This window comes from Lagenorhynchus albirostris, chromosome X, assembly GCF_949774975.1.
Source record: "Lagenorhynchus albirostris chromosome X, mLagAlb1.1, whole genome shotgun sequence".
NCBI lineage: Eukaryota > Metazoa > Chordata > Mammalia > Artiodactyla > Delphinidae > Lagenorhynchus > Lagenorhynchus albirostris.
The window spans coordinates 19,628,332-19,651,211 of record NC_083116.1 but is presented as its reverse complement, the minus strand read 5'-3'; the positions used below and the strand labels follow the sequence as shown (position 1 = coordinate 19,651,211).

The following is a 22,880-nucleotide window of genomic DNA, read 5'->3' as shown; positions in this document are numbered from 1 at the left end:
GGGAGTTTGGGGGAGAGTTGTAATCGTTTTGCTGGTGGAGGGTGTCACCTTGATGTTGATGGCTGCTGACTGACCAGGGTGGTGGTTGCTGAAGGTTGGGGTGGCTGTGGCAACTTCTTAAAATTTAAGACAACGATGAAGTTTACTGCATCAATTGATTCTTCCTTTCATGAACAATTCTCAGTAGCATGCAGGGCAGTTTGATAGCATTTTACCCACAGTAGAACTTCTTTCAAAATTGGAGTCAGCTAAGTTTAACAGCTAAGTTTGGGTAATATTCTAAATCTTCTGTTGTCATTTCAACAATCTTCATAGCATCTTTACCAGGAGTAGATTCCATCTCACGAAACCACTTTCTTTGCACAGCTTTAAGAAGCAACTCCTCACCTGTTAAAGTTTTATCATGAGATTGCAGCAATTCAGTCACATCTTCAGGCTCCACTTCTAATTCTAGTTCTCTTGCTATTTCCACTACATCTGCAATTACTTCCTCCACTGAAGTCTTGAGTCCCTCAAAGTCATCCATGAGGGTTAGAATCATGTTCTTCCAAACTCCTGTTAATGTTGATATTTTGACCTCTTCCCATGAATCACGAATGTTCTCAATGGCATCTAGAATGGTGAATCATTTTCAGAAGGTTTTCAATTGACTTTTCCAGATCCATCAGAGTAATCCCTATCTATGGTAGCTATAACCTTACGAAATGTATTTCTTAAATAATAAGACTTGAAATTTGAAATGACTCCTTGATCCATGGGCTACAGAATGGATGCTGTGTTAGCGGGCATGAAAACATTAACCTCCAGCAGAGCTCTTGGGTGACCAGGTGCATTGTCAATGAGCATTAATATTTTGAAAGGAATATTTTTTTCCTGACCAGTCAGTCTCGGTAGTGGGCTTAAAATGTTCAGTGAACCATGTTGTTAAACAGATGTGCTGTCATCTAGGCTTTGTTGTTCCATTTATAGAGCATAAGAAGAGCAGAATTAGCATAATTCTTAAGGGCCCTAGGATTTTTAGAATGATAAATGAGCACTGGCTTCAACAGAACATCACCAGCTGTATTAGCTCCTAAAAAGAGTGTGCCTGTCCATTGAAGCTTTGAACCCAGGCATTGACTTCTCCTCTCTAGCTATGAAAGTCCCAGATGATATCTTCTTCCAATAGAAGGCTCTTTTATCTACAATGAAAATCTGTTGTGTAGTGTATCACCTTCATTAATGATCTTAGCTAGATCTTCTGGATAACTTGCTGTAGCTTCTACATCAGCACTTGCTGCTTCACCTTGCACTTTTATGTTATGGAGATGGCTTCTTTCCTTAAGCCACATGAACTAACATCTACTGGTTTCAAACTTTTCTTCTGCAGCTTCCTCACCTCTCTCAGCCTTCACAGAACTGAAGAGAGTTAGGACCTTGCTCTTAATTAGGCATTGGCTTAAGGGAATGTTGTGGCTGGTTTGATCTCCTATCCAGACAACTAAAACGTTCTCCATATGAGCAATAAGGCTGTTTCAGTTTTTTATCATTTGTGTGTTCACTGAACTAGCACTTTCAATTTCCTTCAAGAACTTTACATTTGCATTCACAAGTTGGCTAACTGTTTGGCATGAGAAGCCTAGCTTTTGGCCTATCTCAGCTTTAGACATGCCTTCCTCACTAAGCTTAATCATTTCTACCTTTTGATTTAAAGTGAGAGACTCTTCCTTTCACTTGAACACTTAAGAGGCCATTGTAGGGTTATTAATTGGCTTAATTTCAATATTGTTGTGTCTCAGGGAATAGGGAGGCCCAAGGAGAGGGAGAAAGATGGAGGAGCGACCAGTCGGTGGAACAGTCAGAACACACACATTTATCAGTTAAGTTCACCATCTTAGATGGGTGCAATTTGTGGCACCCCAAAACAATGACAATAGTAATATCAAAGATTACAGATCACCATAATAAATATAATAATAATGAAAAAGTTAAAATTTCCCAGAATTACCAAAATGTGACACAGAGCCACGAAGTGACGAAATGCTGTTGGGAAAATGGCTTTGATAGACTTGCTCAATGCAGGGTTGCCACAAATCTTCAATTTGTAAAAAACACAATATCTGCAAAGCATAATAAGGCAAAGTGCAATAAAAAAGGTATGTCTGTATAGATTAAGGGACCAACATAATTTGGTACTGTTTACCTCTCAGACTTCATTTCCCTTCACTGCCTCTCTCTCATTTACTGTGCTCTAGTCATGCTTACCTTCTCTCCTCTGCTTGAACATGCCAAGTCCATTTTCATCTTAGGGTCTCTGACTTGTTCTTCCTTATTTTGGAATGCTTCTCCTACAGATGTTTGCATGGCAATCCCCTTCATATTGTTCAAATCTCAAATTCAAATGTTAGAGAATACTTGCTTTCCTAGCAACCCCAGGTATGTTAGCTGTTTTTATCTTCTTCATAGCATTTATTGGTACCTGATATTGTTTACATATATATCATATTTTGCCATCTTCAGAATGTAATATCCCTGATGGCAAGAATTTTGTATACCTCAGTCTTTGCCATATCCTCAGCAACCTAGCATTCTGATTATCAGTCAATAAATATTTGATAACTAACTGACTTCCATAGTTATTTTTGAGCATCTACTTTTGTACCAGGTTATGTGCTAGATGCTGGGGATTCAAAGTTAAATAAGACACAGTCTTTCCCCTAAGGAGTTCATTCTCTGTTGCAGGAGACAGAGGTAGAAAGAGACAGTTCTCATATGGTGTTACAGGTGTCATGCTAGGAGGAAGCACCAGGCATGGCAGAAGCACTGAGGAAGGGGTGCCCAAACCAGCCTGGGGCAGAGTGGGGAGAGAAGTCAGGGAAAGATTTCTAGAACAGGTTATGATTGAGCTGGAGCTTTAGGGTATGAAGATGTGTGTATGGTGGGTGGGGGTGGAAAAGGTAATTCTAGTCAGAGGAAAGGGCATAAAACACCATGGGCACATTCTGGGAACTAGAATTAGTTTAGTGTTAGGACATGGTATGTGAAGGAAGGATTGGGAGATAATGTTGAGAGGTAAAACAGATAATCAAGGCCTTTAACACTACAAGTAAGGAGTTTTGGAGTTATCCCATAGGCAATTGGGAACTACTTAAGAACTTTTAAAGGAATACATCAGGTAGTAACATGCATTTTCCATCTATGAAGGCAAGAGAGGTTGCCATTACGCCCAAACTTTAGCTGCCACAGGTGCAAATACACTGATCCCCAATCTCTGTGCTGTGCCTGGTGGGCACAATCCTCATGACTAAACACCTACCAGAAAGATAAAGGGCTTTGTCCACCATGTACTCCTCAGCAAAGCGAATGTGACAAAAGTTTTTTTTGCTCTTCCGAATAGCAATGATCTCTCCACACTGCTCAAACACTTCCACGATGATCTGCTCTGTACCGTTTTCAGGCAGGCCGCCCACAAATACTGTTTTGCATCCTGGTGGTCGTTCTCGGGTTGCAGGAGGTGGAAGATCTAAGTGTAAGTGCAAAAGCATTTGAAATTAAAATGTTTCCTTAGGACAGACCTCTAAGAAACTTAACATGTCCCAGAGACAGCCCTACTGTCCCCATCAGACTTCTGCCTAAGAGTCCCAGAAGCATGTGGCCTCCAAGATGCTCATCTCTGCTCCATAGCAAATTGGTTGCCTGACCCTGAGAATTATTTTATTCAATGATTTGGTGATCGTGATGTATGTATACAGGATAAAGACTCAGACCCATCTGTCTCATCAACAGTTCTTTAATTTTGTTCTTTACTTTTGTTGTGACAACCCAGCTATGCCCAATTTTCAGTCATTTTTATTAAGAAGACAATTAGTGGAAAGAAATCCCACTTGGTTTAAACTTACTTTTGAGAATTCTTAGAACCAACGTCCTTGAGAGAAGGGTTTGTTTAATTCAGTTTGTAGTTATTGTATTCTCCCTGTTCATGCTTACAGAAAGAACTGTTTCAGGATTAATTTGACAGTGAAGGGGTGAACATTTACAAAAATATTTACAGCTATCAGAATAATGTGGTTGACAAAGTCAGCCAGAGTACAGATCATCCCTTTTAGGTTTTTTGTTTTTTGATACCAGTGAGCTCTTCCTCAGATTCTTTGCTGGAGAAGTGAGGTCCAGAGCCAATCATGCAGCATTTAGAGGGAAAGTAAGCTCATCTGGGAAATCATTAAATAAAGTGAGATAAATTTGGCTGCAGAGTTATTAAAAACCTACTTAATGGGCTTCCCTGGTGGCACAGTGGTTGAGAGTCTGCCTGCCGATGCAGGGGACACGGGTTCGTGCCCTGGTCCGGGAAGATCCCACATGCCATGGAGTGGCTGGGCCTGTGAGCCATGGCTGCCTAGCCTGCGCGTCCCGTTGCGGAGGCCACGGCAGTGAGAGGCCCGCGTACCGCAAAAAAAAAAAACCCAAAAACCTACTTAATGAGATGATTCTCCTTCTGCTTAAAAAATGTGCTTTCTACTCACTTATACATAAAGCCGGTTGTATCTGCCAGCTCCTTGTTGCTGTTTATATGTAGCAAAGCATTTCCCAAGCAAAATCCTACAGTTCATAGCCCAACAAAACAAAGCATGATGGTCAAGGGTTTTCTAGTGTTGGTTTTGTATCTGCAAGGATTTATTTTGTGTAATCCGTTCTTCCCATTCAGCTCTTAACAATAATTCTCCCAGCTCAAGATTTGGAGAGCTTGACAACCAGTGATTACAGCTCACGTGCAAAACTAAATGAGTTTCACTTGTAGATTAGGCCAAGGCCCCCACCTGATTCTTATCCAAGTTGGCAAGCAGATGATTTGAGAGCTGCCTTGGCTATTAGCATCTTAAGCTTCCTCACTTTGCTTATTAGTGTGGGTCAGAATAATCAAGTTCTCATGATGCTCTCTTTCCCTCTATTTAGTCAGTAAAAGGGGTAGAGGGATTCAGGGAACCTACAAAATTTTAAATGTCTGCAATTTCAAGAACTCACTGTATTGGTTTTTTATTCCATAGGAGAAGCTTAAAGGGAAAAGAAGATAACCTAGTGAGCAGGAATCTGAAATGTCTAACATTAGAGAGGTTATAGCTTTAGCCAAAAAGGGAAAAATGAGATCCAGAATCTCTTGAGACTTATACTTCTGAGTTTTTTAAGAACCGGAAAGGATTCTAGATATCACACTTCCAGTGATTCTCAACTCTGGTAGCACATTAGAATCAACTTGGGAGTCAAACAAACAATGCCTGGGTCTCACTCCAATGAGTCTGATTTTATTAGTCTGGGGTGCAGCATGTGCATCATTTTCTTAAAGTTCCTCAGGCAACTCTAATGTGTAGCTATAGTTGAAAACCACTGACTTGGCCTAAACTTATGATATTCTGAGGAAAAACCTTAGCTGAGTGAGGTTGGGTAACTTATTCAAGGTCAACAAATCAGATAGAAAGAGAAGGAAAATGAACTTGGAGCAGTTAAACCTGGACTTAAACCTTAATTACTCACTGTCTGTATGACCTTGGGAAAATTACATAACCTCTGAGAACTTTGTTTTTTCATCTTAAAATAGGGATACTATCCTCTCTACCTCACAAGGGTTATTGTAGGATAATTGATAATCTACTGCCTATATTGCATGTGGCATAATGCCTAGCATTTGATAGGTTCCCAATAAATTGTAGTTATTATAGTGTTATTATTATTTACTATTATAGAACTCAGGTTTCCTAATTACCACTCTGAGGCTTTCTAAAATCCTACTACAAGTCTGGAGTGGAGTGATAGCTAAGACCTGGATTTCTAAACCCTCAGCTCCTTGCTTTATCCAGATCTTTAGATAAGGCTGGGTTTGGGAAGGAATCACTCTTATTGGTAGAGAAACTGTTACAGAACTGAACTTGGGTCTGCTTCACACCCCACCCTCCCAGCAGTAAAACCAATCTACCAAAATCAGGTTGTGCTGAAGGAAAGTACAGCATTTATTGCAGGCACCAAGCAAGGAGAATGGGCAGTTCATGCTCAAAAGACCTGAACTCCCTGATGGCTTTCATGGAAGGGTTTTTAAAGGCAACATTTGGGGTGAGGGTTGCAGGGTATATGACTTTCTTCTGACTGGTTGGTAGTGAGGTAACAAGGTGGTGTTTCAGGAATCTTAATCATAAACCTTCTGGTTCCAACCAGTCTGGGGCATATTCCTTGCAGAGGAACTAGGGCTCTGTTTTATTGTTGAATTATTGTTCAAGCTATCTTGCTTAACTGCTTTTCCTTTGTTTCTGTATTCCTTCACTTCTCCAATTAGTAACTGCTTGTGCCTGCTCTTTGGCACTCAGGGAAGACCTAGGAGACAAAAATCTTTTCCTACAAACAAGAAGCAGGGGACATGGAGGGCCTTTTGTACCCTGTAGGGCCCGTGGTGTCCTGCTCAGTTTCAGTATCTACAGCTGTGAAGACACACATGATTTTGACCATAGAACACAACCCGGCCACTGACTATATTAGGTAAAGAATTTTTAACAACATCTATTTAGTTAGAGCCATGTTTTCAAATCTAAGGCTTCAGAATAAAATCCTGCCTTAGAACCCTTCTGAAGTTTACTATTTAAATGAATTCGATAAAGAATCTTTTTATGAAGCAAATAATCACCTTTTTATATTATTTCAGTTAGCCTAGGTTTACCTTTAGGTCCGTTGAGAGACTCTAAGGAATGTCTGGTTACTGCTATAGTTATATGTAATACTGACAATACCAAGGCTCTTTCCCTTGATGAAACCATCACCCTATTTAGATGCTGTGATTATTCTGTGGTGACTGTCTGCTAAGTAAAGGTGCATAAAAGCCACTAAGAGTAGTGTCAAGAATGCTGGGGATTTATTTATTTTCCTTGGGTAAATGTAGCATTTGCTGAGATTTAGGTGTATGCCACCAGCAAGGCAATGGGCTGTACTGTCTTCCTTAATGGATAGTACTTGTTCTTTAATTAACAGCTCAAAGTACTTCGTTGTCTGGGCCCGACTTTCTAATCCCACTGAAATACAGTGATATGGGCATAGCAATGGTGACTCCATAGGAGTTAATCCTATTAATCAGGTAATGTGCTAAGCTCCTGTAACACCCCAATCACCACTCCCGATGGAGAAGAAGAAACTTCCATGTAAAAAGATGCAAGATAACTGGGAGTATAAAGCACTCTAATCTCTGGTAATGGAAAAGGAGGGGCTTCTAGCAGTTCTAATTACAACTAAGCACCCACTCTGGGGAACTGTGTTGGGGCAATCAGCATTAAGATCAAAGTCACTGCTCATCTTTGAGAAGTGAGGCAGGGAGCAGCATAGAGGCCCAATAAACCATTTGCATCTTGCTTTTCAAAGGAGCATCACAGATCACTCAACTGGTTTGCCAGAATTTGCATACTGCAAAATCTTTGAGTTGATTTTATCAGAAAGCCCAAGATTGAAGGTCCCCTAGACAATCAGCAGGGGTCAGATATATTTTAATGTAATCTCAACTGATTGGAAGTAATCAGAAGGCCAGCGAATCTTTATTAATTCTCAATTTATCCATTTTCTCTAATTTTCTTTATAGAACCCAGCCCTAGGAGCCAAAATGAGTTCAGCCTGTTTTGGGATGGTAAAATGAAATGATTGCTCTTTTTTCTGGCTCCTGGGTGCTTTCCCACATGCCTGCACACAGAGAGCAGATGATATTCCACCATTTATTCCATGTGCACTGTTATTTCACAGTAGATGAAAAACGCAACCTCTCCATCAGAAGGTCTATCAGCTGAAGTGAAAAATCTTGACAGAATTGAGTTCTCTGGAGAGAGGGTGCTGTCCTCTTCTTATACCACCAACTGAGGACTGTTAATTGGGAATGCAGTAAATCTCTGATAGCCACCCTGTGAAAAAAAGTACCTGTGTTCCAGGGAGCTTTCTTTTGCCATACCTCTGACTCCTAGGAATCAGAGGATGTTGCTCCTAGGACAATTCACCATTTATCTTTAGGAGACTGGTGCACAGTCAGCTCCAGTCTAGTTTGATCTGTTGAATTTTTAGACCAGAACTGATTTTGCCTAGTCTAGATCAGAGAGGTTAAGTTACTTACCCAGGATTTCATGGCTATTTAGTATGGAGATCTGGGATATGAAACCAGGCCTATGTCACGTTGGGGCTCTTAATTATTATACCATACTGCCTGTTCCACTGAAGGCACAAAGCTCTACGGGCCACCTGCCAATTTGCTCTTGATTTTCCTAATACATTTTGAGGGACTTTTGCCTAGGTGAATAATTATTGTGGTAACTACATTTTTAATATCAAGAATCATATTTTTAGAACTGGATGAAATGTTGGAGGTATCTAGGGTAATCTAACCCAATAGCCTCACTTTACAGACAAGGAAACTGAGACCTGGGGAGGTCATGCGACTAACCCAAGATCCCTCAGGTAGTTGGTGACAGAGCTGGGGGTAAAACACAATTCTCTCGACTTTTAATCTAGTAGTTTGTTCACTATAGTATAATGCTGTTTTTTGCACATTTGATGTAGATACACCTGGAAAAGTCTAGTGGTCAGTTGGCTATATGTGTCTGAAGGTCAGAAGAGAGCCATGGACTGAAAAAATAGATTTAGAAGTTGTCAGCATGTGGTGTAATTACCTCATGCTCTCTTGGTTTGATTTCTAGACCTCTGACTTCTCCTTTTGTATTCAGCCATCCATCCCTCCATCACTCAAGAGATATTTATTGAACACGTACTATATATATCAGATACTTTTCTCAGTGCTGGGGATACATCAGTGAACAAAACAGACAAAACTTCCTGCTTTTGTGGAGTTTACATTCTATAAATTGCATAGTTTGTTAAAAGGTAATAAGTATTAAGTGAAAAATAGAGAGGGTAAGTAGGATTGGGAGTGCGGCAGGGAGGGCTGAACTTTTAAATAGGTTGTCAGGGTTACTGAAGAGGAGACATTTGAGCAAAGACTTGAAGGAGGGAGGTGAGTTAGCCATGCAGATATTTAGGAGAAGAGTATTCTAGGCAGAGGAAAGAGCCAATACAAATGCCCTATGATGGAAGAGTGCCTGGTGTGTTCACAGAACAGCATGGAGGTCAGTATAACAGGAACAATGTGTGATGGAAAGGAGAGTGGTAAGAGACAAAGTCAAAGAGATAATGTGAGAGAGGGAGGACCTTCTTTGCCATTAAAGGTCTTTCTGTGCCATTCAAGACAGGAATAAAGACGCAGACCTACTAGAGAATGGACTTGTGGATACGAGGAGGGGGAAGGGTAAGCTGGGACAAAGTGAGAAAGTGGCATGGACATATATACACTACCAAATGTGAAATAGATAGCTAGTGGGAAGCAGCCGCGTAGCACAGGGAGATCAGCTTGGTGCTTTGTGACCACCTAGAGGGGTGGGATAGGGAGGGTGGGAGGGAGGGAGATGCAAGAGGGAAGAGATATGGGGATTATGTATATATATAACTGATTCACTTTGTTATAAAGCAGAAACTAACATACCACTGTAAAGCAATTATACTCCAATAAAGATGTTTAAAAAAAAAAGGTCTTTCTGTGCCATTAAACAGACTTTGGCCTTTATTTTGAGTAAAACAGGGAGCCATTAAAGGGTTTTGAATAGAGGAGGGACATAGTCTGACTTAGGTTTTAAAAAGGATCACTCTGCCTGCTCTCTTGAGAATACATTGTAGGGGGCAAGGGTGAAAGAGGAAGACCAATTAGAAGGCTATTGCAATAGTTCAGAAAATGTATTATGGGGGCATAAACTGGATTATAGCAGTAATTATCATGAAAATAGTAGAATTCTAGTTATATATTTTAAGATAGACCTGACAGAGTTTTCTAACAGATTAAATATGGCGTGTGAGGGAAAGAGAGTAGGTAAGGATTACCCTTAAGTTTTGGCTGAGTAATTGAAAGGATGCAGTTGCCATTATCTGAGATGGAGAAGGATACTAGTGGAGAAGGTTTGGGTGTAAATATTAGGGGTTTTGTTCTGAACATATTAAACTTGAGATGTCTCTTTGACAGGTAAGTGGAGATATCAAATAAGCAGTAGGATATGAGTTTGGGGTTCAGAGACAAGCTCTGAGCTAAATATATAATTTAGAGTACCACTGGCATACTTTTTTTCAGCCATGAGATTGGATGAGCATATCAACGGTATGAGTACAGAGAAGAGGCCCAAGGATTGAGTCATGGGGCTCTCCAATGGTAAGAAGTCAGCGAGAACAGAAGGTTATCAGCAAAGGAGACTGAGAAGGAATGACCAGTGTGAGAAGGAAAACCAATAGTGTGGTATCCTGGAAGCCAAGTGAAAAAGTATATCAGTGAGTAAGGAGTAATCAACTGTGTCATACATGGCTGTTAGGTCAGTTACGAAGAGAAGTGAGAATTGACCACTGGATTTAGTATTGTGAGGTCATTAGTGTTCTTTTTTTTTTTTAAAGGTATGAGAAAGTTTATAGCAACTAGTAACATAAAATAAATACATATTATAATGTGGTATCATTATTGTCTATCAATTTATCAAATATTTTAAAAGCATATTATGTAAATATAATTGTCATGGTCCTTATAAAAGACTGGTTTCCAGGTATGAATGAGAATACTTGTCTAACTAACTTTATTAGTGCTATAGACATTAGTGTTCTTAAGCAAGCATTTTGATAGAGGGGCGGGGCAAAAGCCCATATGAAGAAGATTTAAGAAAGAGAAGAACTGGAAACAGTAAAGATTAAGTGCTTTAAGGACTCTTGCTGCTAAGGGGTGTATAGAAATGCAAATTCCCCTTCTCTCTTAAATTTTGAAATGTTAGAATTCCTTAGGGTGCCCTGCTTGGTCATCCTCCTTCTTGATCTATATAATCTCTCTGGTGGTCATTCTAACACCTTCAAATGACCTAATGTTTCAAGAAGGACGAAGGGGTCACTAGTTCTAAATATAGTAGAGAAATAAAGTAATTTAAGGACTAAAAAGTATCCATTGGATTTAGCCCCTAATACTTTATTGGAAATGCATTAGAACGATGAAAGATTAACTACCATTTTAATTTCAGTACCTTCCACATGGAAGTGTTTGGGAGACAGCAAGCCTGGAGTTGGGCTGGAGAGGTGACAAGGACCTGGATGAAATGTTAGGTGGGAGAGAGGGGAAGGAATTGATGTTAAAGATACTTTCTAATGAAGAAACAAGACAGAAGCAGATCAGATGGGTGCATAAAGAGACTGTGAGAGTCCCTAAATCACATGACCTTATTGCTGAGAGGCCACTGAGTGCAAGAGAATATACCAGAGACAGGCAGGAGTAAGTACTGGGGTTTATAATCAAGGCTTCATCAGACACAGTTGGTGGGCTCTGGAGAAGATAAGTCAACATACCAAATTCCTACTCTTCCCATAGCACTTGCTCTTTCCATTCACCTTTACAAAGTCTTGGGGCTGTTAACAAAAATGGCACTTTTGCCACGCTCTCAGCAGAGAACTAAGGGAGGCTTATCCGTTAGTGTTTTCCCCACCCAAATAACCTGAGCCCCCTTTCAACAAAATTCAAGTTCTAAAAAGGAACTACAACACTAGTTTACTTTAAGCTGTGTCAGGAGTGTTATAGTTTGAATTCAATTCCAAAGCCAGGTTCCTTCCCAGAAGCCACCACTTTACAGGCACTAATTGCCCTGACAGCATTCTTAACACAAAAACAAATAACCAAGGGACTGAGACACCAAAACATTGTGACTTGTGTGGAGAGAAAGCAGAATATTACTTGGATTTGGAGGGAAGAGTGTGCAGCTTTTACAGTGTATGATCTCTTTTACTACTGGCATATCTGGTGGAATTGGAGGAGGTACTATTCCCAGGCCAGGCATCATTGGAGTTATTGGTGGAATTCCAGTCATCATTCCAAGAGCAGGATCAAAGTCTTAAAAAGGAGAGGAAAGAGAGAACAATAAATTACACCAGGCAAGATCAAGTAGAGGCAGAATGCTACCTTATAAGCTTCAAACCAAAGGTCTTTCTAAGACCGAGGCAAAATATTTAAGAAAACATGTTATTAGCATTACCAGGTCTTAAATATCGTAATTGTGCATTTTTCTTTTGGGCTAGGCCTGTTTGTTTTTGTTTGCCCAGTGCCTGTTTGTCTCTACCTCTCATTTTGACATCCAAGGCCCTTTGTAATATGACCGCGCCTTGTCCATTGATCTTTCCTTCCACTACTTTCCAACACACACCCTCTGCTCCATTCAGACAAGGCTTCTTGCTGTCCCTTGTAACACTTCCTGTCTTTTTGCAGTATAGCATGGTGTTAAGAGCATACAATTTTGGGGTTCAGGAATACCTGGGTCCTAGTTCTACCATTTGATTAGCAGGATGAATCTTTTGAACCTCCGTTTTGTCATTTGCAAACCGGGGTTAATTCCGCCTACTTTTATAGGGAGCTATGAGGAATAAACAAAATGATGAATGAAATGTGCCTAGCATAATGCATAGCACAAAAATGCTCAATAAATAACTATTCTCTGTGCCTTTGTTCCTGTTGTTCTCCCTGCCTGCCTGGAGTCATTCAAGCCTCCCCAAATTCTCCCCATGCTTCAAGGCCTGGCTTAAAGTCCCACCTTTCCAGATAATACTGGTTCATTCTTATCTCTTTATCTAAAAACTGTTCTACACCCGTTGCCACCGAATTTTATTTTGCATCATCTTTTGTTTCATTCAGGGGTGCTTCTAGGATGTGTGGAAGCTCCCCAAACATATTTTGTGGGGCTTGTCTAGATACAAAATTGATTCACCACAAATCAGCATCAATACTATTCTGGTAGCCCATTTGATACCATGAAAGAAATACCATACCATATAGCCGGAGTGATTTACTTGCCAGGATACTCTCCTGGAACCAAGACTCTGGGAGGACTCCACAGACACAAGTTCTGAAGCTTCTTGGGGGCATTTACTTGAGTCTACATGTCGGGTAAAGGATTGAAGAGTGCCTCAAAGGGAGAAATGGGGACTGAGGTCCACATAGGTTCAATTTGAGATTGGGGCTCCTTGCTTAGATGACACTGCAGGCCTTTGTGAATCCCAGGCACTGGAGGGGAACCTAGAAAATGTTGAGAAAGCTGCTTCTTGCTATCAAGACCCACAGAGGAGCTGCTCTGGACTTGGGGCACCTACCCCGATGGCACTATCTACCTGGCCAGTCCTCAGCTCTGGAGAGGGACTTAGAAAATATCTGGACAGTCATTCCAAAGCTCGGGGTCCCCTGATGTGAGGGCCCACGGCAGGGGCCCCACTTACCTGGGTCTAAAGGCGGTACTGATTTCATTGTTTAAATTTTGTCTCTATAACAAAATGCATGTTCTTTGAGAGAACCTCTCACCCCTGCCCTCTGTTATAGAATGCACAGTGTATTGCAAACAAAGAAAATATTGCATAAGGAGTTCTGATAATGTAGGGGTAGTCATGGTAGCAGTAGCAGGTCCTACTCCCCCAGACTTTACCCTGCTCACCACTCAGGCCCAAGGGACAGTGCCTTTAAGTATATCCTCAAGGTGGCTCTGACCCCCCCTGGGTGGTTCTCTAAGATGTTGAAGGAGGTGTATCTAAACAGTGGGAAGAACCTGTGGTTCATACAGAAGCAGGACTTCAAGTATGATAGGCCCAGAAGGAGGGAGTCTTGTGACTGGGCAGATAGGCAGGTGGGTGGCACATGAGCACCTCCCATTGCAAGCCAGTCCAAGAGAGCTAGGGCATTCCGCATCCTCCCACATGCCTGTCATGCTGAGATGCCAAGACCTTGAACATGTTTAGGAAGAAAGAATTTTCTTCTAAGAGGAAATTTTATTTTTCTGAAAACAAATTTACTTTTAGCCCTCATATGTTATCTCACCCAACATGCAAGTATTCACACATGCCTGTGCGTGCACACACACACACACTCCTTCCCTTCCTCCCTGTGACTCTCATCTCTCTACTCTCCTCCACATGCTAGTTATATGACCTTGAGGGATGTTTCTTAATATCTGTGTGCCTCCATCTCCTTTTTGGTAAAAGTAGGGATAAATAATGACATTTAGCTCGAAGGATGAAAGGACAGAATAGATATGAAAACCTCTGGCATGATACATGGTGGTCCTGATAGGTAAGTTTCCTTCCTTCCATTCAAAACATGCGTCCACACACTAATATATTCACTTATTCAGGCATTCACTTCCACATCCCACAAACATTTGTGATAGCTTCCTATATGTCAGGCTCTGTGCAGGGGGACAGGGCGTCCAGGTCTTTTTTTCCATCTTGGAGAACTTAGGAGCCCTGACACTCTGTGTTCCTATGCTGTAGAATGACAGCACTGTGGTTAAGAATGCCATTTATGTCTTTGGAAAATTTGATTCCTTGTGTATAACATTTTGGAAAAATTGTTAACATTATCTCCCCCATTTACAAACTTAATTTTTAGTAGGAAAAGATCAGATTAGATTGTGTGCCAACTAAACAATCCCATCTATTCCCCCCCCACTGAAATGTTTGTCTTCCTTTTATTGTTCTGCCTGCCTCCTCATTGTTATTCATATAGTTCTGTCACTCACAACTCTACCTTACCACAGATTACAGAAACATCAGTTCATTAAACAAGTTCTGCCACTTCGACTGAGAAAGAAATGCCTGTCTCCATGTACTGTCTACTAATAAATGGAGACAAACAAAAAACAAATACACAGGATAAATATAACTCCTGACTGATGTACTCACCACTGTGCTGTTTGGTATGATTACATTAATATTTTATGAAATTCATTTAAAAGCAAGTGTATTCATGACATATGGCTAAAGCCAGAGAAGATAAACTCCCTTTCTTCTTTGCATTCAATATGCCAAGAGTTCCATAGGCTACACTGCCTAGCAGGGCTTGCTAGAGGGCAGGATGTACATTGTACATGACATTTCAAGGGCTCCTATCACATTGATTATTTCTTTCGTTTATCTTCAACCATTAAAACCAAAGTAGACTTGAATTTCCAATACCAACCAAGAAAATAACCATTTGAAATCATGGGCCTTATACAAGTATTGCAGAATCTGAAAAAAATCAAAGAAGTCCAACACTAAAATACACTGGGAATGGAACACCAGAGAAATTCTCTCCCTTTTTCAGGCCCTATTCTGGCTTGAAGAGTACAGCCAACATGTACATAGTATTACCACTTATGCTAGGAATTTAAACTTCTGAAGGAGATTTGAAATCATTTTATAAAAGGGTTGTGGAGGGACTTCACTGGTGGCCCAGTGGGTAAGACTCCATGCTCCCAATGCAGGGGGCCAGGGTTTGATCCCTGGTTGGGGAACTAGATCCCACATGCATGCTGCGACTAAGAAGTCCACATGCCGCAACTAAGAGATTGCATGCTGCAACTAAGAAGTCCGCATGCCGCAACTAAAAAGAAAGATCCAGGGCTTCCCTGGTGGCGCAGTGGTTGAGAGTCCGCCTGCCGATGCAGGGGATGCGGGTTCGTGCCCCGGTCCGGGAGGATCCCACATGCCGTGGAGCGGCTGGGCCCACTGAGCCATGGGCGCTGAGCCTGCACGTCCGGAGCCTGTGCTCCAGCAACGGGAGAGGCCACAACAGTGAGAGGCCTGTGTACCGCAAAAAAAAAAAAAAAAAAAAGTATATATATATATATATATGTGTATATATATATATTTATGTATTTATTTATTTAGGATCTTTTTTTGTTTTATATATATTTATATATTTATTTATGTATTTATTTAGGATCTTTTTTTGTTTTTTATATATTTATTTATTTATTTATGTATTTATCTATTTATTTAGGATCTTTTTTTTTTTTCAGTACACAGGCCTCTCACTGTTGTGGCCTCTCCCGTTGCCGGAGCACAGGCTCCGGACGTGCAGGCTCAGTGGCCATGGCTCAACGGGCCCAGCCGCTCTGCGGCATGTGGGATCCTCCCGGACCGGGGCACGAACCCGCGTCCCCTGCATCGGCAGGCGGACTCTCAACCACTGCGCCACCAGGGAAGCCCCAGTAAATAAATATTTTTAAAAAGGGTTGTGGAAAAGGCCAGGGTATTCCCCTAAAGTCCTTTCACAGTAAATATCCTGTTCTGTTTTGCTTTTACCACCATCTCTTCTTCTAACGCCTTTTCCCTACTGCCTTCTCTACTCTTGGCACTGCCATTGATGGAAATGTCATAAGATGTTGGTTTGTATTCCGTCTTTTGATTCATGTACATTCCAAACTCCCAGCTTACTGGAAATGCTGCAAATGCTGTTTTTCAGTTGCGCCACCTTGCTCCTCTGAGTTGCAGCTCTATTACATCTCTATTATATGATTTTAAGTAATGTTTCAGTGTAGCCTTAAGTCTTCCTGCTGCCTAGCAACTTGCACTTAACTCAACATAGAATAGTTATCTAGCAATATTATCATCCTCCATTCTCTGTATACATCTGAGCCAGGGAGCTACAATGGAGGAAAATGTCATTTGTCCAGTCATCCATATGTCTAACCATTTGTATGTCCTTCCGTATTTTGATGCCAGCCCCTCTGCAGGTGTTGGGGTTGAAGGAATAAGATAAAATCCTCGACTTCAGAGTACAGTTTGGGAACAGCCATGCAAACAATTATAATGCTTTATCATCAATTATTATTATCATCACTATAATTGTTTATTGGGTGCTTCCATTGTGCTAGGGACTGTGCTTAAGCATTTTATATAATCTCATTCCAAAAGACCAGTGGGCTAGGTACTGTTATTATCCTTCATTTTATAGATAAAGAAACTGGGGCTCAGAAGGGTTTAGTTACTTGCCCAAGATTCCACAGCCAATAACCTAGGCAAGACCTAGGATTCAAATCCAGGTTAGTTTAACTCTAATGCTTTTAACCACTGCACTGCCTCTCAATGTAGTATGGCAATTGTTTTAATGAATTAATTTAATTACAGGTATAAGGTGAAACAGGTATGCTGAAAAACATGGCAGACGAATAACAAAATGCTTCTATATAATTCTTTTTTGCAAGTGTGGTAGATTAAAGGTGGATACGAATTCTTTGTTTCCCCTCCTGTCAAGAGGTGCGGTCTATGCCCCATCCCCTTGAGGATCTGGATGGGCTCTAGAACCACTCTGACCAATAGAATACAGCAGAAGGGATGTTGTGCCTGTTTTCAGGGCCAGGCCTTAAGAGAGATAAAATTTCCACTTGTCTCTGGGAACCCTTGCTATGGGAGCTTTAGTCACAATGTAACATGTCTGACTACCATGCTGCAGAGACCATGTGGAGAGGGCCTTAGTGTAAATGGAAAGGGAGGGATCCAGCTGAGCCCAGTGTTTTATCTGTCCCTGCCAAGGTGCCATGAGTATGAATAAAATTGTATTGGAACCTCCAGACTATCCCACCACAGCTGAGGCATCCCAGTTGATACCATGTGGAACAGGTGGATTGCCCATTTGAGTCCTGCTTAAACTCTTCATCCAGAAAAATCTTAAAATATAATAAAGTCATTGTGTCTTAAGCCACTAAGTTATAATGTGTTTGTCATACAGCAATAGGTAAGCAGAATATGCAGCACGTCTGAGGAGTGGGGTGTGATTGGTTAATAGAGTTAGCTATTTTCAAGTAATTAAAATAGAAAGTACACTAAGCACCTAACTAGACTGACATTATTTTTCCGATTATTGAAAAGGTGCTTTGGGATCCAGCAGGGCCCCACAGCCACTGTCTTTGAGCAATAGTTGTCACTGTACTATTGCTGTGCAGAAGGACCAGTTGGAACAATGCCAGATGACAACACACTACCAGATGTACAAAGACTACAGATGTCTACAAAACACTAGAAACCTTAGAGGTTGCCCATCTTTAATGCCTGACAAAGACACCACACATGCCAATTTTATGGTTCAACCCTTGATATTTTCTGGCAGGCCAGTTCACGATGGCTTTCTTCCTATAGACAGTAACATCTACTTTTGTGGCAGGGGAAGAGGATGCTGTCCATAATACTACTGCCCATTGATCAGGTGTATATGAATTTTCAGGTTTTATACACATCATCTCATTTAAACTTCAGAACAATCCTAAGGAATGACCAGTATTATTATTCCCTATTTTACAGATAAGGAAATTGAAGCTTACAGAGATAACACAGTAAGGCCACACAGTAGGTGGCTTTTACTAGTTATGCTCTCAATCATTACTCTACTCTGCTTCTCACAAAGTCCATGGGTCCACAGGAAAAAAAGATACTTCTTGTCAGACTAAGCTCTGTTATCTACCTACTCAACCTGTAGAGTCCTTCAAATGTTCCTGTCCAAAAGGCTACCATAGGATTGCTTATCTCTACAGCCAGAACTTCCTGTTGAGATATTCAATATATGTGTTGTCACAGCATTAGATAATTTAGAGCCCTCTGTTCTAAATCTGAAGTCTCAACTTTGACTCACAGGAGAAGTTGGAATTGTGGCAATGTATGAACTGGAGATAGGCAGATATAGGAGCTGACATATTTACTATCCTGCTTGCCTTTTCAGAACTGGACCTGGTTCTGGCTGGCTGGAGTCCTCTTCATACCCTCAGAAAGCCTCTGCTTACACTTAGTGACTTCTCCCCATCCAAGTCCCCCGCCCAGGTCCATTAAAGGCATTTCCAATCTTTTAGGTATTCCAGAGACCCTTGATCACCAGGAGGTAGTTTGTATTCACAGTAAAACCATTGAAATGCAACTATGGATTAGTCTAAAATAAATGTTCCAAATAGGATCTAATTATATATGCATAATTAAGCTATTTTATAGAAAGTTATGATTCTAATTCAGGTATACATTTCTGGTACATTATTGCTATTTCTTTAGAGTTCCTACAAAATTCATTGGAAAATTAAGAATTATGCCTGGGTATTGAGAAATTTTAACTCACTACAGTCCTGGCTGCCTCCTCTCTACACAGATCTTGAAAAGACTTTTCAGGCAGCCAACCTGAAGAGGGAACACAGATTTCTAAGGAGAGCTTGGCTGAGCTGTGAGATGACCTTGGACTTACCACAAGCCCTCTTGGAAATAGAACACAAGTTTCTAAATTTTTGCACAATGACTCTCAAATTGTACCAAAATCTGCCTTGCTTCTCCAGAAGATCATCAAAACCCTTGTTTCAGGTCAGTTGGAAAGTTGGGGTAGGGCCTGGTTCATGTACAATGACAAACGAGGCAGCAAGCTGGGCTTGGGTGGGTTATGTGGCATAATTTCAGCTCATAAAGACTCTCCCTAATAAATATCAACTTTGATCCCAAATTTCAACCAATGAAGCTTTATTTCATTAGTATAAGTTTTTGCAAATATCTATATATCTAGTCCACCTTCCCCCTATTCCTCCCTATTTTGTTCTTTGTGTTCTTGCCTTGTTAGAACATTTGACAGATTCAGGGTCATGCCCCTGACTCTCATCTAGGGATTCTGTGAACACCTTTGGAAAGGCATTAGGGAGGACATTTCACACTACATCTTTGGTTCCTAGATTTCTGGATTTTAGAGATGAATAAGAAATATATATATACATATATATATTTAAGGTTGCCAACCTCTTAATTTGCTAAGACATGGAAAAAAGTAACAAAAATTAACCACATACCATTCATGCAATTCACAAAAGACAGAACATTTCAAAACCAAAAATATAGGAAATCTATAATCTCCAAATAAAGAACAGTCCTTTCAATTGAGCAAATTTAGCTTCATGAAAAATTCACTATATTCTTAGTTTCTACATTTTGCAGTGGATGAGAGAAAGCAATATCAACTGGTCCTGGGCTCCAGCCCAGTGTTTGGAGATGACTCAATTACCTCACTTAGTGTGCACCCTTATGTATGAAGATCCCTATGAAAAAAGTCTTTCAGAGCTAAAGTGTCAAACACACATAAGTGTTAAGGGCCATGAAAAGTTTGACTTCTGCTGAGGACTGGTATATTTTCTCTTCAGGGAAAATGCAGATTATATAACTGATCAGGTTTCCCTTTTTGTTTTGGCTACCTGGTCACAAGTGCAGTTCACCTTTAGAAACTGGGTGGGATCCTATAACCTACATATCTCAATTCTAATTAACCTCCCTACCGGGGCTTCCCCTTCTATTCTCATTTATATTTTCCCAGATGATGGTTTATTTTACTTGTAATTTTTTTCTTTTACTGTAATCTTTCTTATAAGCTGCCTCAAATATTTTGTGGAATGGGGTGATGTAAATCAGCTCAGTATTTAACCATTTTCCCCACACTGTATAGTCTTGCATACCTTCCGGTCGTTGGTGTACCACTTCCTCTGTTTAGGCTGTTCTTAGTTCCTTTTTTCCATCTGACACTTTCTTATATATCCCTGGACACTGAGCTCAAATGTTGCCACTTCTGTCAACCTTCCCTGATCACCACTACCCACCTAGCACCCCCTCCATCCTACCCTGGCTAAAACAATACTTTTCTACATGTATCTACTATGGCTAAACAATACTTTTCTACATGTATCTACTGTGACACTTGCTACATTGTAGTGTAGTGATATGGACTTTGCTGCCTCTGCCACTGGATTCTGAGCTTGAAGGCCCACTTGGTATTCCCTTGACCTAGCTCAATATATTTAAATTCATGGATGGGTGAATAAAAGCACAAAGGAACAAAATGTTTAGGAAGTCTTTGAGTTGTTGAGCGTCAAGAGGCAGCTCAAATGAGAACAGGTTTTATTAGGGATAAAATATGGGGGTTCTAAAAATACTCTAGTCACTATGAGGGAAGGAATCTTTCTCTTTTTTGTTCACTGATTTATCCCCAGGGCTCCTCGCAGTATCTTGCTTACAGCAGGCCTCAGTAAATATTCCTTGTATGAACGAATAAATAAACCACCTCACTCTACTGGACTCTTCATAATAGTTTCCATGGGGGAATCTTGAGAGTCCCATCACTTGGTAGGATTCAAGCTTGATTTGGAGAGACATTAGTTCTATTTGGTACAGTGGTTTATATATTATCAGCTCTTGGTGAAGTGTCCACCATGATGATGAACAGTGCTCTCCTTTCTCAGGATCTCAACATTATCTGCCACTGAAAGCATATTCTATTTGTGGAAGATATTAAAATAATAGAAACCCAAGTCCGGGCCTCCTTGAGGAGCTTGAAGAACAGTGGCCTATCATGTGTCACACATCTTCATTCTTTCTTTCTGTTCTCATCAGAGTTTGCCTGCTGCATCCAGTGAGAACTGCCTCCTTAAGAATGACAATTCTCATAGATGGGCAGCATCTTGCTCTGGGAATAAGGGCCATGAGTCATATTTTCCAACATCTCTCATTATGGAGGAGGCATAGTCAGTATAGTGGAGACACCATAATGAGGGACACTTCTTCTTTGGGACTTCACAGGCTCCACACTTGGATGCTAAGGATATTTTAATTTAGGGGAAAGTAAAGGAAGCAGCACACAGTATTCACTGAGTACCCTTTAATCGGTCCATTCTTGGATTCATCTGGGATGATGGGCAGAACAATGCTCCAAAGGCGGCCTGACTCTTTTTGGTGCCTCCCTTCATGTGAAAACTAACATTAGTCTTATTTGACGAGCTTGGAGAAGCAAATAATCTTTCAGGAAAGACAGGTGCCGGCCAGAGAGGACCTTCAAATCTGCCATCACTGTGGATTAACTTTATTGAACAGCAGCTGTACAAAAAACACCATGTTAGATGAAAGGGAGCTCTACACCAAACCCCAGAGATGGCCAGTCTCTGCTCCATGCTCAAGGAATATAATAAGCTAGACACTGCCCAGATGACAAGTATGTGTCTAAGAGATTCAGCATCCATGACACTATGGATTTGAGCTCTCTGGGGGAAGTCAAGCAAGCTTATGTATCATTTGTTTTTCATCAATGCCAAAAGCCTTTTCTGTTGTCACAGATAGGCCAAATGAGACAGGACAAAGAAAAACTCTGCCGGCTAAGAAGGAAACCTTCTAAGGGGCAGAAAAGTAGCTAAATTACTAAGCCATCAATGGGTGACCTCAGGAAAGAGTTCCATGTGGCTCCTTTGCTTCCTTTTCCATTTTAAGGAATTTGGGGCAGTAGGAAGAGGATTAGGGGGATGTTTTATCCCATTCAGTTAAAACATTACATAAAAAGGTGGCAGGCCCCCTGTTTCCCAGACTCTAGCAAGAAGAAGGGTAAGCAGCATTGGCGTGTGGAGCCAACTTTCTGCTTCTCTGGACACCCCCCACCAGATTTACAGGGAGCAGTCACCAGCATTGTCAGACACACACTGTTCTCTTCACCTGCCATTGTCCAGTTCTTCTCCAGGGAAAAATTTGTCCCTGCATTCATTACACTTCATTGTTGTTAAGAATAGAAATAAGCCATAATTCAACTTTTTGTAAACCATATATCAGATGTGAACTTGAAATAATAATAATCATAGCTGAGTTCACTGAGGAATTACTATGAGTCAGGCATCATTCTAAGACTTTACATGTATTAACTCATTAATCCTCATAACAATGCTATGTCATAGGTGCTATTATTATCTCTGTTTTACAAATGAAGAAACTGAGGCATAGAGAGGTTAAGTAAATTGCCAAAGGTTATACAGCTACTTAATGTCAGAGCAGGGATTTATTTGAACCCAGGCAGTCTATATCCAGAACCCATGTTCTAATCTGATGAGTAAATTGCTTCCCTAAAATAATATGGAGAGGAGAAAAATCATTTCACATACAACTGAAGTGATTTTACACATAGCTTTATAAAGTATGTTTCAGCCTAGTGCTATTGCCCTGTATACTTTTTTTTTTTTGCGGTATGCGGGCCTCTCACTGTTGTGGCCTCT

At 40.7% G+C, this 22,880-nt stretch overlaps 1 protein-coding gene across 7 annotated transcripts in view; it reads right to left on the bottom strand.

Annotated features, from left to right (window-relative positions):
- The window catches only part of ENOX2 (ecto-NOX disulfide-thiol exchanger 2), a 298,745-nt gene that overhangs the window by 62,901 nt on the left and 212,964 nt on the right, over positions 1 to 22,880 (bottom strand). For 6 of the 7 annotated variants that reach the window (XM_060137045.1, XM_060137044.1, XM_060137040.1 and 3 more), the window contains 2 exons: positions 11,783 to 11,938; positions 3,296 to 3,502 (listed from right to left, as the gene is read on the bottom strand). In XM_060137045.1, coding sequence (XP_059993028.1) covers positions 3,296 to 3,502; positions 11,783 to 11,938 — 363 coding nt within the window. The remainder of the gene's footprint in view (positions 1 to 3,295; positions 3,503 to 11,782; positions 11,939 to 22,880) is intronic. The other variant, XM_060137043.1, reaches the window with a different exon arrangement.